Here is a 15,266-nt window from a genome sequence, read left to right as displayed (position 1 = left end):
CTTCATTTGCCACCTCTCCCTCTGTTCTCATTGCCTGCTTTGTTTCTTCAGATTCAGTATCACCAGTAGAAGTTGACCATGAAGATCATTATCTGAATGATCGTTGCAGAGGTGAGCTAACTCGTCTTGGGGTCAGAGGAGGAAGAGACAGGAACAGCAGTTTCTCTATGGCCAACTTGTGAGGTTTCGGCTAATGCAGGCTTGTCCAACCTGTGGCCTGAGGGCCGCATGCGGCCCAGGTCAGCTCGTAATGTGGCCCAGTGCATTTTTTTTATTTTTAAAGAAATTCCAAAATTTCAAGTTACACTGCTGGCACTTGCGGCCGGAATGTGGCCGGGGCATGTCACAACAGTAGAGGGGGAGAGAGGGAAGGAAGGAAGGTGTGGGAGGGGAGGGGACAGGGGGGCTGCGTGACTGCATTGCGCCATCCCCGTCAATAGGTGGACCCCCTCCCGGCCCTATAAAGCCACCAGAGTTGAAGCTGGCAGCCTCTGCTGTCTGAGATCGCAGCTGCTGGTAAGCGCGCTTGGAGTGGGGCTGCGGAGGACGGCTAGGGCTGCCCCCCCCATGCGGCCCAAACCAAATGTAGGTGCGGCCCAAACCAAATTTTCATCTTCTGATGTGGCCCAGGGAAGGTGAAAGGTTGGACACCCCTGGGCTAATGTGTGATTTGGCTTCCCAGCTCAGTGTATAATACTGTATGCCACGCTCAACAAATTTGTCTACTCTGTATAATTAATTAGTTGTGAAGACTGCAAAACTTATGGTTTTAGCCAGACAGCCTGTAAAATTGGTTGCATTTTTAACTTCCCTTTGTGGATCAAGTGGACTGTATGGGACACATTTCATTACCCGATCTACAAGTCTTCTGCAGTAGTTTAGCTTTGCTATTACTATCATTATGTACATCCTGAAGATAGGTTGCTCTCTGGGGTTCTGCATCTCATCCTTCCCTCTTATTATATTGACCATTAGAAACCAGCCAGATTGTTTTGGCAGCTGAGCAAGAAACTCAGTAAGAACATTTTCCTCTGTGGCAGTAAAAGAGCAATAATAATAAATTAAATAGCCAGCACTTTTTGCCCTCTGCAGCCAAACGATTTGTAACCTAAAACCCAGCCAATTGCTGGGCTGGGCTTGAGACTTAACAGGATAGGTGTCATGATCAATATGCATAATAAAGCAATGTCTGCCATACCTGGTTGTAAACTAAGAAATCGTTCTAGCTTCTTGATTTACTTTAAAGAAAAGTGACCTTCACAGCACAGAATATTCTGTTAGGGTTTTGAACCACTAATTTCTATGAATAAATCAGAACATTTCTTCATGTCACCAAAAAATAGCAGAAGATCCTGTACTGGTAAAGATTAAATGGGTGCCATTCATCTTTCGGCTTTTTAATGACAAACTTTTCAAAACAAGCATTGTCTCTTCTTGGTTCCTTAGGAGGTGGTCCTTGCACACAGCAATGTAGGGACACTGGATCTAGCGTTCTCTGCTCTTGCTTTATGGGCTACCAGCTTCAGCCTGATGGCTTCACTTGTGAAGGTAAAGAAAAAAATATCATTTGCTTTGCTTTAATTGTTATTTTTTGTTGATGTTTTTGAGTTTACACATAGCAGATTAAGCATGAGGATTGAAAAAAAATCACACAGATCATGAATAATCTTTTCCCTTTATATATATATACACACGTATGTCCCAGCAGATAAAAGAATATTCAGTCACAGTCAACTTTTAGCATGGTTACTTAAAAATATGTCAAAGAATAAACAAAAAGTACTTGAACATTTGACTTGGTATAGATTTGGTTTGTGCTTGACAGACTTCTTGTAACAGTTATGACAGATAATTATCAGTCAGTCCTAAGTAGAGATTGGCATGAACTGCTGGCTTGGCAGTTTGTTCTGGTTTGTTTAGCAGCTGAACAGGTGTTCCATGCATCCCAACCTCACCTTTACCAGTGGGCGCCCATTACAGGCAGTGCCGTGACTTCCCTGCCCCACTGCGTCTGAGTGGGTGCCCACTAGTGGAGGCAGGGTTGAAAAGTGCCAAACAATTAGTTTAAAAAAAAACAGCTTGTTTTGTTTAAACACATATTTTCAGTTAACAAAAACTCATTTCAGCTTCCTTTAAAGTACATAACCACAACATTTTTTTAAAGCTTTAAAAACAATAAAATATGAAAAAATAAAAATTAGTCTCTATAGCTTCACTCCTCATCTTTTAGCCCCTCCTACTGGGAATACGAGCCTTCCTATATTTTGCCTACAATATGAAAAATGGCCCTTGGTTCTTCTGAGATTGCTTACCTCTGTTTTAAATGGATCAGCTCTGAAGGGGAGAGGGCCAAAGGTAAATAAAGTAGAATAAAGAAGGAAATTGTATGTCTGGCAACTGCTAAACCATAGTCCAACTGCAATATGGAAAGAGAGTTACAGTTAAACAGTATGTTTAAGTGGATGCAACATCTAGGGAAACCGATAACCTTCCAACAATGGAAGGGACTATGGACAAAAAATATAAAATTAACTGCAAGTCAGACCTTAAGAGAAAACTGGTAAAAATTGTATTATCGATGGTATATAACCCCAAAAGACATTTTAGAAAATGGACAAAAGCTATTCGGGTCTCTGTTGGAAGTGCCAAGAAGCTGAAGGCTTATACTACCCCATGTGGTGGACTTGCAAAAAGACAAAAAAAATTCTGGAAAGACATTCATTCTGAAATGCAAAAAGATTCTGAAAATTGAATTTGACATGAAACCAGAGCCCATGCTCTTGGGAATAATACCATATAATTTGGGAAAATTTTCACAAGAACGTTTCAGTTACATGTTGACAGCATCTAGGGCAGTAATGGCAACAAAGTGGGAAAAGGAAACATGACTGACAAAAGAAGATTGGAAAGATAAAATGCTTGAATATATCACAATGGCAAAACTCACAAATTATGTAAACGGAAAATCAGTTAGAGAATTAGAAAAAAAGTGGGATAACTATTTTGACTATCATGAATAATTGGAAGGGGCATAGAGCCAACATTGCAAAGAGTATTATGTAAAATGAGTAGAGTTCACATTCTAAAATGTTAACAAAAACCAAAATACGGCACTGTTTAGAATAATATGTTTAGTATAAACGTTAAAATAAGAAGGCTATATAAATTATGTAAATGGACTGTCAGTTCTCCTTGATACATATGAAATGTATGAAAATATTTCCTTGAATGTAATTTTCCTTTTGTACTATATATTTCAAAATTTAAAAGATATTCTTAAAAAACAGTTTTGAAAATGCCCAATAAACAGCTTTTGCTCAACATCCAATGCTTGTATTCTTCCGTACACAATATGCTGACATGTCAGTCCATGTGGCTGATGTATGGCTCCTGTCGCTTGGATGCCATCCTGAGGTGATGCTTTTCCATTCCAGTCCTTTTTGATTTGAAGTGCCAGATTCCCTGCTTCTCCCAACAGTTCTGCCTCTCATTGTTTAGGCTGCCCTGTCCAGTCTCAAGCCTCTGCTGCCACTTCCAAAATATGGTCTCTACTGCATCTCTCTCATTAAAGTGACTCCACAGGATTCCCTACGATCTTACACCCCTCAGCTTGCTTGCGTTTCCTTCTGTCTCCTCTTTCTTCCATTACTTTTTAAAACTGTCGTTCTGCTGAACATTTTGCTACTCTTAGCAAAAGGTCCTGGGATGTATTCAGTTTTAAGGTTTTCCTTAAGCCTTTCTCCTTCATTATGCACATTTGTTTAAAGGAACAAACTATTCCACAGGGCAGTTTGCAATTGAACTGAATTGATGTACAACTTAAACTAATGAAATACAGTATATATCACATCCCAAACAGCAGCACTGAGAAACACTAAACCTCAAAAACAAACAAACAACCCCCCATCTCATCTTCCACACAAGTATCCTTGGAAAATTTTACTTCTTTGGTTTACAAGTCCCAGAACCACCAGCCAGTATGCTGACTTGCAAATTCTGGCTGTCGTAAACCAAAATAACCACCACCACTTCCTCTTTCCTCATCTGTGGTGCATAGTACAAGGTTAAGGCCTAGTTCTTAGTGATGCAGTAAACCTGTGACTCCGTTGCAATCTGCAGGTGTGCACTGACATGACTAAATGCTTCTTCATGGAAAACAGCAACATGGCTACAAGTATAAAACTAGCATGTTAGGAACCCTTTCCCTTGACGCCAGAGGCGGAACCACTTGTGAGGACAATCACAAGATATGCTCTGCAGTACAGCGTCGTTTCTTTCAAAATTAACCATCTTGGTGTGTGCAGGAGGGGCTAAGATGGTCTCTTTTTTTTACAGCCTTAATCTTGAGCTTTTCCCCAAACCTTGTTTGTGTGAAGAGATCTTCTACATAGATCTTCTATGCCAAGTGTAAAGCATATTCTTGCACCAAAAATCGTGGATGCTAGTGGATTTAGAACCATTTAACTGTGCACGGATAGCATCAGGCTGTTAATAGGAGGCCGGTGTATGCATGTTTGAGGTCAGGGAGGAAGATTGTAGCTGACCAGGAACATCTTTGCCTATATAGCCAGAAAGCAAAAACGACTGACTGTTGAAATTTTAGGTTCATTTATATTTACTGAGAATTTTTCAGTTGACAAATGAGGTAAAAGTTCTTCTTCTGAATGGAAGTAAATTACATATCCACAAAAAGACAAAGAAAAAAAAGTTAAGAGACCAATATTTTACATAAATTTAACTTAAGGCTAGTTCCTGTTGTGCTTTCTTTAGCTTTTAAGGCCTGAGAGAAATCATTGCTCTGCATGTTTTCCTGCACCTACAAATGGCAGCTAGCACCATGGAGCAGTTGGCAGGACGTTATTGGCAGAATTATGCCTCTGCTTGAGGCTGAGAATGTATTGCAGCATTTGGAACATAGTTCTTTCTAAAGTGCTTTCCCACAAGATTGGCAAGAGACTTTCTCCATATAAATAAAATATTAAAAATATTTTTTTTCTACTGTGAGAACCTAGCCATACCTCCTGGTTGTTTCTTGCAACCACATAAGATACTTTTGTCTTCCTGGTTATGATGAATGTGCAGTTTCAGTCCTTTTCACTTGGATTCTTTCCAGATGTTAATGAGTGCATCACTTCGGCCAACACTTGTGGCATCGGACAAATTTGTATCAATACCTTAGGATCCTTCCGCTGTCAGCGTGAAACCAGTTGTGGAACAGGTTATGAATTAACTGAGAGCAATCTTTGCAAAGGTATGCTTCAGAATCTTCACTAGAAAGACAGATACTTGCTGTAGGGTACATTCCCAAAGCATAAAGCATCTTGTTCTATTCAGTTTCACTGTGTTATGCTCAGGTCACACCTAAAGCAGAAAATGTTCTTGCCAGGTATGCATGAGTGTTTGCCACCATGTATCTCCCATAGACAACATCTTCATTGCACCAATTGATGTCTGGTATCAGAAATTTGGAGTCTGTACCACTTAACCACTGGTTTTCCACAGACAATCTTAGGAATTGTAGTCTGATGATGAGGATGTTCTGTCACAGAACACTGTGGTTATGTAAGTAAGGACAGGATGATTATTGCACATGTTTGCAATCCCATGTTTCCTAATGCAGAGGTTGAAAGGGAAATAAGCAACTACTTTACAGTTCACTGTTGCAGATGCATTCTGCAACTGAGTTCTTCTGAAGCCAGAAGGGACCGACTTTGAGGAAAAATGGCCATGGGGAATATGTTCTAGAGAGAATTAGGGAAATCACAGCAATGTCTTTCTATAAGTCCTCTCACCTGCCTGCCCGTCCATCCAGCATTCCTGTTACTTTAGCAAATAAGAGGATGTTTATTGCTATAACATCGGGTTCTACCCCAAGCCTTTAATGTAATATTGGAAAGGGTTTCATCGGACCTACTTTAGCATTGAATGTGTATGAAGAACGGCAAGATGGCTGTGCAAAATCTGCTAACAAATGCTGTGTTTCTCTCTTTCTCTTTCGATCTCTCTCTTTCTCTTCCTCATCCTCTCTCATGACATGCCAGATATTGATGAGTGTGAGACTGGAATTCATAACTGCCTCCCAGATTTTATCTGCCAGAATACTCCAGGATCCTTCCGTTGTCGACCCAAGCAACAGTGCAAGAACGGCTTCATACAAGACGCCTTAGGCAACTGCATTGGTAAGCCCATTTTCATTGCATTGAGGGTGCTTTGAGCCTTGAGACCAGTTGCCCTCTTTGTCAGTTAAGATTTCTTCTTTTAAATTCGGCACACTGATTTGTGTTTTCATTTTAATAGAAAGTGTGTTCTGTTACAGATATTAATGAATGCCTCAGTGCTAACTCTCCTTGTCCTGCTGGGCAGACATGCATTAACACAGATGGCTCTTATACATGTCATAGAAACGTGCCAAACTGTGGACGAGGCTACCACCTTAACGAAGAAGGGACAAGATGTGTAGGTCAGTGTCAAAAGTCCACCCACTCCAGCAGCCCATATCTGCTAGATGTGTTTATCTCTTAATTATTAAATTCATTTCATACATTTTATCTTGTAAAATCAAGGCAATGTGTGAAGCTTCTCTGCACCCCTTTTATCTCCTTAACAACCTTGTGGAGTAGGGTTAGGTCTAGAGTGGCCAGTCCATGTTTACCACTGGGTTGGAATTAGAACATTGGTCTCCCTAAACCTTGTCCAGCACTCTAAGCACTAGGCCCTGTGGATGTCTCTGGGGAGCTTCCAAGTGGTCTTTCCTCCCCCCGCACTCACCTGGTGCCCAGTGCTATTAAGGCCCTGAACTGAAACTATCAGAGCTTTTGTGATCAAGCTGCAAGAAAATCCCAGACGTGACTTAGTTAAATCTTGGGCATATGTACTTTGTAAGTCTCCTGACAATCCAATTGGCTAACAAGAGCTTTTCCCTGGCCCTATCTATAATGATGTGGCCTGGAGCAAAATCTTGGAAAAGTAAAATAAAATAAAATCAAATTAAAAAATTCCAAGCTCTAACCTGGAAGGGCTCAAAGAGAATAAATAGCATAATCCACAGAAAGTGTTTGATGTTCCATCTGTTTGGGAAGCTTCTAGCTAGGAGAGAACCTCAGTTCTGGATTCCTGACTCAAGGCACAGTTGATTTTTCCCTGTCTCTGATGGCTTATAAGTAGACGATGAAAACCATTTTGTTCCTAGTTTTTAATAATTTATAAATGGAGAATTGAAGCTTTCCTCTTTATTCTGTTCTTTCCTTAAAACCTTGAAACTCTATTTTAATTCTGTTGCTTTAAAAAATTTTCATTTCTACAGACTGATTTATAAACTGTATAGAGGGCCATTGTTAGGGCCAAAACATAGCACATAAATTAATTCATGAAGAAATATTAAAACAGTAGAACAGTAGAATTTCAAACTACAGTTACTAAAAGTAGATAGGTAAAGAACAGCTTAAAAATAAAAGTGATCTAGCAGATACCTAACATTCCAAAATGCTAAGACTTCCAAAGAAACCTTGTTCTTATACATTCTCGAAGGCTTTCACGGCCGGGATCTGATGGTTGTTATGGGTTTTTCGGTCTCTTTGGCCAAAAAGAGCCAAAGAGCCTGAAAAACCCACAACAACTTAAATTCTTATAGATTGCCTTAAAATTGTGATAAATGATTAAGAAAACATTTTTAGGTAAAGAATTCATAAACTGGTGGTCACCACTAATAAAACCCTGTCTCTTGTATCTACCCATAACCATCAGATTGCTCTTAGTGTGGTATATCTATGTTTGTTTTATATGTGAATTGGGAAATTCATGATGCCCCCCCTCCGAAGTTCCTGCTAAACAAGCCAGTGTTCATGCTCTTTAAATAAGATCCTGATTTGTATTGTTGAACAGAATAATAGTCAGCTATTTTTGCCTATCTTTTAAAACCCTTTTCTTCTCCAAGATGTTGATGAGTGTCAGCCACCCAACCAGCCCTGTGGAGAAGGTCATACTTGTATCAATACACCAGGGAGTTACCGTTGTGATTGTGGAGCTGGCTACTATTTCGATGGAATCAGTAGATCTTGCACTGGTAAGTGACATCAGTTGGATCCAAGTCATTAAAATAATCTTGTGCCATTTCTTTGGTCCTCATTTTAGTCCTTTAGATTAGAAAGAGAGGAAACAATGGCATTTTGTTTTTGTTTAGGCCATAACAATTCATTTACAGCTTGTCTTGCACGAAATCTTTATTTAATCATTTGATTTCTGTTGCTGTTCGTATTAGTTCACAGTGTAAATAAATGAATTGTTTTGTATGTACAACTCAAATGCTATAGAGTTTTTACTTCCTTCTCTATAAACCTGAGCAAAAATCTTCATAGTGCTGAATTTGTCTGCCTAGACATTAATGAATGCCGACGATATCCTGGTCGCCTGTGTGCTCACAAGTGTGAAAATACTCCTGGTTCTTATTACTGTAGCTGTACAATGGGTTTCAAACTTTCGCCGGATGGGAGATCTTGTGAAGGTAAGCAACTCTATGTCACATGTTCAGCCATGTTGCCACAATTACCATGTAACTCTATATTTTTATTTATGTAGTTATTAAATTTATACCTCGGCCATCTAGACCGAAGTCTACTCTGGGTGGCTAATAATAAAAAGTGCAATAAAAACAATATAGTAAAACAAAAAACAGCAATTATAATATAGTTCAAAATGGGGAAAAAATAAAAATATTCAAGTGATGACAGGAGGCAAAGCCTGCCTAAAGAACCAGGTCTTAAGTTTGCTCTTAAAAACACCCAGCGTGGGAGCCAGACAGATCTCCGGGGGCAGTCTGTTCCAAAGGTGAGGGGCCACCACCAAGAAGGCCCAGTTTCTTGTTCTTTCTCTTCGGTCCTCCCTCGGGGTTAGTCCTCTCAGCCAACCCTCCTGGCTAGAACGCGTGGTTCAGGTAGATCTAGGTGGGAGGAGGTGTTCTTCTAGATATCAAGGTCCTAAACCGTTTAGGGCTTTATATGTCATCGTTAACACTTTGAAATCAATGCGGAAATGAATGGCCAGCCAATGCAAGGCAGCCAGAGTGGGGGAAATATGCTGATATTTTCTCGTCCCACTGAGAAGTCTGGCTGCCGCATTCTGCACCATTTGAAGCTTCCGCATCAATCTCAAAGGTAGCCCCATGTAGTGTGCATTGCAGTAGTCTAATCTTGAGATTACAAGCACATGGACCAGAATGGTGAGCGCTCCAACATCAAGATAAGGACGCAGCTGGGCAATCCGCCACAGATGGAAATAGGTGGAGCGGACCACTGATGCCACCTGGGTTTCCACGGTGAGCACCGGATCCAGATGGACCCCCAAGCTGTGAATCTCACTCTTTGTGGTGAGACTCACTCCCCCAAAAGAGAGAGAATGTCCCAAACCACCAATGGAGGGTCCACCCACCCTCAGGACCTCTGTCTTGTCCAGGTTCAACCTCAGTCCATCCTCCTGCATCCATTGCAGTGCAGTCTCCAGGCAATGCTGAAGGGACAGAACGGCATCCACTGTGGTTGGAGAAAAGGAGATGTAGAGCTGGGTGTCATCAGCATACTGATGGCACGAAGCCCCACGCCTCCTGATGACCCCACCCAGCGGCCTCATGTAGATATTAAACAGCATTGGGGAGATATTTGAGCCCTGTGGAACCCCACAATTGAGGCTCCACGGGGCCGAAACACTCCCCAAGCTGTACTCTCTGAGGACGGTCCTCCAAGAAGGATCAGAGCCAGGCAAGTGCCAGACCACCGATTCCCAGCTCAGAGGGCCTCCCCAGGAGGATACTGTGGTCGACGGTATCGAAGGCAGTTGAGGACCAATAAAGACATTTTGCCCCTTGTCAGCCTCCCTCAGCAGGTCATCAAACAGGGTGACCAATGCTGTTTCCATATCATGGCACAGCCTGAAGCCCGACTGGAATGGATCCAGGTTATTGGTTTCATCGAAAAGAGCCTGAAGCTGGTCAGCCACCACCCTCTCTACCATTTTGCTAAGGAAAGAAACATGGGTGACGGGCCTATAATTGCCAATATTGTTCGCTGCCAAACTTGGTTTCTTTCTTATGGGCCTAATGAGCATCTCCTTGAGGGCAAAGGGAACCTTTCCCTCCTGGAGAGACCCATTAATTATTGCCGTGGCCCATTCAGTTGTTGTAAGCCTGGCTGCTTTGATTAGCCAGGCTGGGCAAGGGTCAAGGGAGGAGGTGGTGGCACGACAACGGTCAGCCGCTTTGTCCACCATATCTGGCATCACAGGCTGAAAGAGACTGAGTCTCATCAGGCAAGGCAGAGCGCTGGACGTCTCTGCTCAATCTACTGTATTCAAAAAAGGCGAGAGCTCCCGGTGGATGGCCACCACTTTAGATTTTTCAAATGCTGCCAATTGGTCAGGTGAAATACTAGTAGGAGGCCCATCACTTAGACCAATTCCGGATAGATCACGAACTATTACGGAAAAGTTCCCGATTATAATCCGTTGGGTTCCATCTCCAAATGCACTCTGGCCTTCTCCTGTTTTGCTTCATAGCTTGCAGCTCCTGGTTAAACCAGGGCATTGGCCGAGCTCTGCAACGGAGAGGACGTTTAGGAGCGATCATGTCAACAGCCCCATATCTATTTACTCTGAAGTAAACCCACTAAGTTCAATGGAACTTGCACCCAGACAGGTGTGTGTAGCCTTGGAGCCTTAGAAGAGATAGTGTGGCATAATATTTAGAGAGCAGACTAGAAGCGGGTTAGACCAGTGGTTCTTAACCTTTTTGAAAGAAACACCCCCTTGAGCCATTGAGGAAGTTATCATCACCCCCTCCCCACAGCATGGCAGTGGCACGGCGCTGCTGCAGGGAAGAGAGCAATGATAACTTCCTCAATGGTGGTGGTGGCACAGCAGCTCCATCGCCCCCTACTGTTGCTTCACCCTCACATCACCCCTTTTCATTCCATTGCCCCCCTGAAAAACAAAATCACCCCCTGGGAGGTGATATCGCCGAGGTTAAGAACCACTGGATTAGACCAACCTCTCAAGATATGAGGACAAAATGAGAAGTAGCAGGGGGGAAATCATACAAATTGCCTTGAACTCCTTGGAAGGAGGGCAAGAGATGAACGTGAGAAAAGGAAGTGTATTTGGTTGTCCTCCTGTTTGTAAAGCTTCTGTTCACAGTGCATTTGGTCACAATTATTTTGCATTTGTGAGTTAAGTGCATTATTGTTTCAGATTTGAATGAATGTGAAAGTAGCCCGTGTAGCCAGGAGTGTGCTAATGTGTATGGCTCCTATCAGTGTTACTGCCGTCGGGGCTACCAGCTCAGTGACATAGATGGGATCACATGTGAAGGTGAGTAACAGTGATGAGGGACTGTCTTTATAGGAAGCTTCTGTATACTGATTTAAGACTGCTGGTCCAAGTGACCCAGTGTTACTGTGACTATTGGTGGCAACTGCTCTTCAAGGGCTCAAATAGCAGTTTTTCCCAGTTTTGCTATCTTGACTGTTTTAACTGAAGATTCTGGGAACATCTACCTGCAAAGCATGTGTTCTACACCTGAACTGGGGGGTCCTCCTCTCATAATATAATTTCAGCATTAGCCCTTGGGTTTGGTTCACACACATGTATACTCATTGCTGGATGGCTACAACATCAAGTATAAAGTTGCATTACTTAATGAATTATTACAAATACAACCCCAATTCTCCTAGATGGTTCATTCCACAGCTCTCCTAGTTTGCCAGTGCTCTCCCCACATCTAGCTGAGGGTCATGACATATACTTTAGTGCCCCTTTATCAGAATATAGCCTAGATCCTCTTGTTTAAAGTAATGAATTGCACTTGATTAGGCCCATTGAACCACGGGGATTTGGTGAGTAACTCCCAGTGGTATATGGCTTCAGAATGATAGAATAGTGAAACTGGAAGGGGCCTATAAGGCCATCAAGTCCAACCCCCGGCTTGATGCAGGAATACAAATCAAAGGATATCTGCCAGGTGGTTGTCTTAGTTTCTCTTGAATGCCTCCAGTGTTGGAGCGCTCACCACCTCTTGAGATAATTGGTTCCATTGCCATTCTGCTCTAACATTTAAGAAGTTTTTCCTCATATTCAATTGAAATCTGGCTTCCTGTAACTTGAGCCCATTGTTGCATGTCCTCCCAGGCAGAGGCTGGGAGTTCGATTCCCTGTCATACTTCCTTGACAGGGTTGGACTCGATGATCGACATGGTTCCTTTCAGCTCTGCAGTTCTAAGATGATGATTAAGGTTATATAAATTTCACCAATTCAAATGGGCCTATTGTAATGGCAACTTATGTTAGCATAGTAAGTCACAGAGTAAGCCTATTTGAAACAATGAAATTTATAGTGGAGTTGACTCACTAAACTGCCACTGATTCAGTGGGCCTATTCTAGTGTAATGTATTATACTAAGCAACAGGATTTTGTCCGATGTGTGCTGGATACCAGGGTGCGTAAACAATTTGTGTTTGGCCTAATTAGTGCAGATATTGTTTGTAAGAGTACATAAAGTTTACTTTTTTTTAAAGGACAGTAAGACTCATTTATACATTTTTGGGAGGTAGAATGTTTGTAAAGCCCAGCTTTTGATGGATGTGTGGAGTATATCCTCTCAAATTGGGATCTTAGTATTACTACTTTATAAAATAGGGATCTTCTGTAGAGATATGAAAATATTGCTTGGAAAAAAGTTGCAACCCTTAATTCCTACCTTCCTTCAAAATTCTTAGTGAGACATTTTGTCTGAAAACCGTTAAAAGAAAAAGAAAAAACAACACTCAAAGTTTCCAAAATCAGTGCAAGTTTTATTTTAGGACACCTTTAGTGTTTACACAGAGAATTGTGTATAGTTTCTGGCTTTCTAAAATGGCCATCAAATTTTCCTCAGAGTCGAATTGGGGAATGAGTGTCACGATCCTCCTGTTTCTAGTATGTGGTGGAATTTCATTAGCAATCCCCCAGTGTGCATTGATGTTTTGGTGATGTGTTATGTGTGCTCAAATCCCAAGTCTTCTATTCTGCAATAAGGAGCAAATTGTGTCCATTGTGCTTGCTAATCTGCGCATGTGATTTTCAGATATTGATGAATGTGCTTTACCCACTGGAGGACACATCTGTGCCTATCGGTGCATTAATGTTCCGGGGAGTTTTCAGTGTACTTGTCCCTCTTCTGGTTATAGGTTGGCCCCCAATGCACGGAACTGTCAAGGTATGTTGAAAATACAACTGAGTGCACGTGTGGCACTCCTAAAGATAAAGAGCCTAATGCAGCATTGTAGAGCTTTTGTAACGTTCAGTTATGAAGTAAAACATGTGTGGAATATACAGCTCTGATAGTTTGCTTTTCAATAGGGAATTCCTTTTTTCTTCCCATATTAGTTCCATCACTCACTTCTGTTAGGGGACAAACTTAACCAATGAGGTGGAATCAGGCAGTTTTTAAGGTCACAGATCTTGTTTGCCATGGAAGACTACAAAATGTGTTAAATTATTTTGCTATTATTATTTCAGCATGAGGAGATGGTGTTTCTAATTATTATTTTAATTAACTCTATCAATATAAGAATAATGTTACCATGAGCTCTAAAAACTACTATGCCAGCAATGCCCCTTCTTCGTTTTGTACTTAGAACAGAGTTTGACTCTCCATTTCAAAAGTGAATCTCCTCCCTTCTTTGTTACTTTTATGGTACTAAGAAAAGGTAATAGTCAACAGGAAACATCACATCAAATGCATCTAAATTATAATGTTTGAGGATTTGTTCTCAGCTTTTGGACTCTGGTAGCATGCCTACAGGCCTGGTTTGAAAGACTATGCTCATTGCCAAATGAATGTACAGTTGTCTGTCACTAGATGTGAGCTTCTTGAACAGAATGAGAGATGCAGGACTTTTCCGACTGGGTCTACTTTTCAGCACTTTCATGCGTTGGACAAAGCTTTCTCTATCTTTTTGGAGATTAGTTACATCCAAGTTACTCCAGACAATATTGTCTAAATGTAGCGACCTAAAGTCTTTGCAGTATTTCAAGACTTCTGTTTTTTCTGTGTGGATTAAAAAATATCACTAATAACAACACAAGGAGGTGCTAGACTTTCAGCATCTTGTGTGTCTGTATATGTGTGTATAACACCAGTGTGAAACTTCTCACCTGAAAAAGAATAGCCATTAATCCAAAATAATATCTATGATGCATGTCAAATGAATGTCCAGTTAGAAGAGGTTGATCAAATAACAATTCAAAGTATGTTTTATATCGTTTTATCATCGATTATTACTGTTATGAATGGTACCTATGTTTATTTTGAATTCTTTTCGTATTCTATTGACAATTGCCCCCCCTGCTTTCAATGTTTTTATCTCTTTTCTTCTGTAACCATTTAGATATAAACTTGTATAGATAACCTTTCATGCATCTGATGATGTTGGCTTTAGTCCACAAAAGCTAATGCTATGATATGTTTCTTAGTCTTTTAACTATTATTGCACTCTTTATTGTTTGTGTAGAAATAAGTAATTATCATTTCTGCAGCAGCAAGGGTAAAATTTATATTCAGTACAAATGAGAAATCACCCAGCATCCCTTGATAGCTTGATTAAAAACTCACTCATGCATAGGTGTATCCCCTTCAGACTGCAGGTAACAGGATATAATAGAATATGTGATTGGATGTTTTCTGTGCAAGGTAAAATCCTACACATAGAGAACAATCTCAGAAGAGTTCTACCCCATAATTCTTCCTCATATATTATGAGGGAGCATTCAAACTTGTGAACTCCAAACTTCAGTCTAAATAGTATAGTCCCCAGACATAGATTTCCTTTCTCAGTTTGAACTAGACTTCTGTCAAATCTGTGTACTCACAGTAACCCTTTCTCCATCTCCTCCTTCCTTCCCTTTTGACAGATATTGACGAGTGTGTTGCAGAAACACATACCTGCGCGTACAATGAGACATGCTTTAATATCCAGGGTGGCTTCCGCTGCCTATCTTTGGAGTGCCCAGAAAATTACCGGAAATCTGGTGACACGTGAGTACATTTCTTGTCTCATTAGGTGGCTTGGTAGTAGTACTAGGATCCTAAACCACATGATGCTGTTCTCCAGAAGCTGGGGTGTGTGTGTCATGGTTGAGTTTCTTTATAATCTGTCAGGCAGTTCCAAAGTACTATTTTTATAAAGTAAAATATTTAATTTCCTTTATAATTTTCTCTGTGTATATAAGTGTAAACTTTTTTTAT

The 15,266-nt window shown here is 41.0% G+C and overlaps 1 protein-coding gene across 2 annotated transcripts in view; it reads left to right on the top strand.

The window, feature by feature from the left end:
* The window catches only part of FBLN1 (fibulin 1), a 91,098-nt gene that overhangs the window by 31,598 nt on the left and 44,234 nt on the right, over window positions 1-15,266 (top strand). For both annotated transcript variants that reach the window (XM_020804010.3, XM_020804012.3), the window contains exons 5-14: window positions 52-111; window positions 1,447-1,548; window positions 5,114-5,251; window positions 6,042-6,179; window positions 6,317-6,460; window positions 7,934-8,062; window positions 8,375-8,500; window positions 11,233-11,352; window positions 13,104-13,235; window positions 14,933-15,056. In XM_020804010.3, coding sequence (XP_020659669.2) covers window positions 52-111; window positions 1,447-1,548; window positions 5,114-5,251; window positions 6,042-6,179; window positions 6,317-6,460; window positions 7,934-8,062; window positions 8,375-8,500; window positions 11,233-11,352; window positions 13,104-13,235; window positions 14,933-15,056 — 1,213 coding nt within the window. The remainder of the gene's footprint in view (window positions 1-51; window positions 112-1,446; window positions 1,549-5,113; window positions 5,252-6,041; window positions 6,180-6,316; window positions 6,461-7,933; window positions 8,063-8,374; window positions 8,501-11,232; window positions 11,353-13,103; window positions 13,236-14,932; window positions 15,057-15,266) is intronic.

This window comes from Pogona vitticeps, chromosome 5, assembly GCF_051106095.1.
Source record: "Pogona vitticeps strain Pit_001003342236 chromosome 5, PviZW2.1, whole genome shotgun sequence".
Classification (NCBI taxonomy): Eukaryota; Metazoa; Chordata; class Lepidosauria; order Squamata; family Agamidae; genus Pogona; species Pogona vitticeps.
This window is presented reverse-complemented; position numbering and strand designations above follow the sequence as displayed.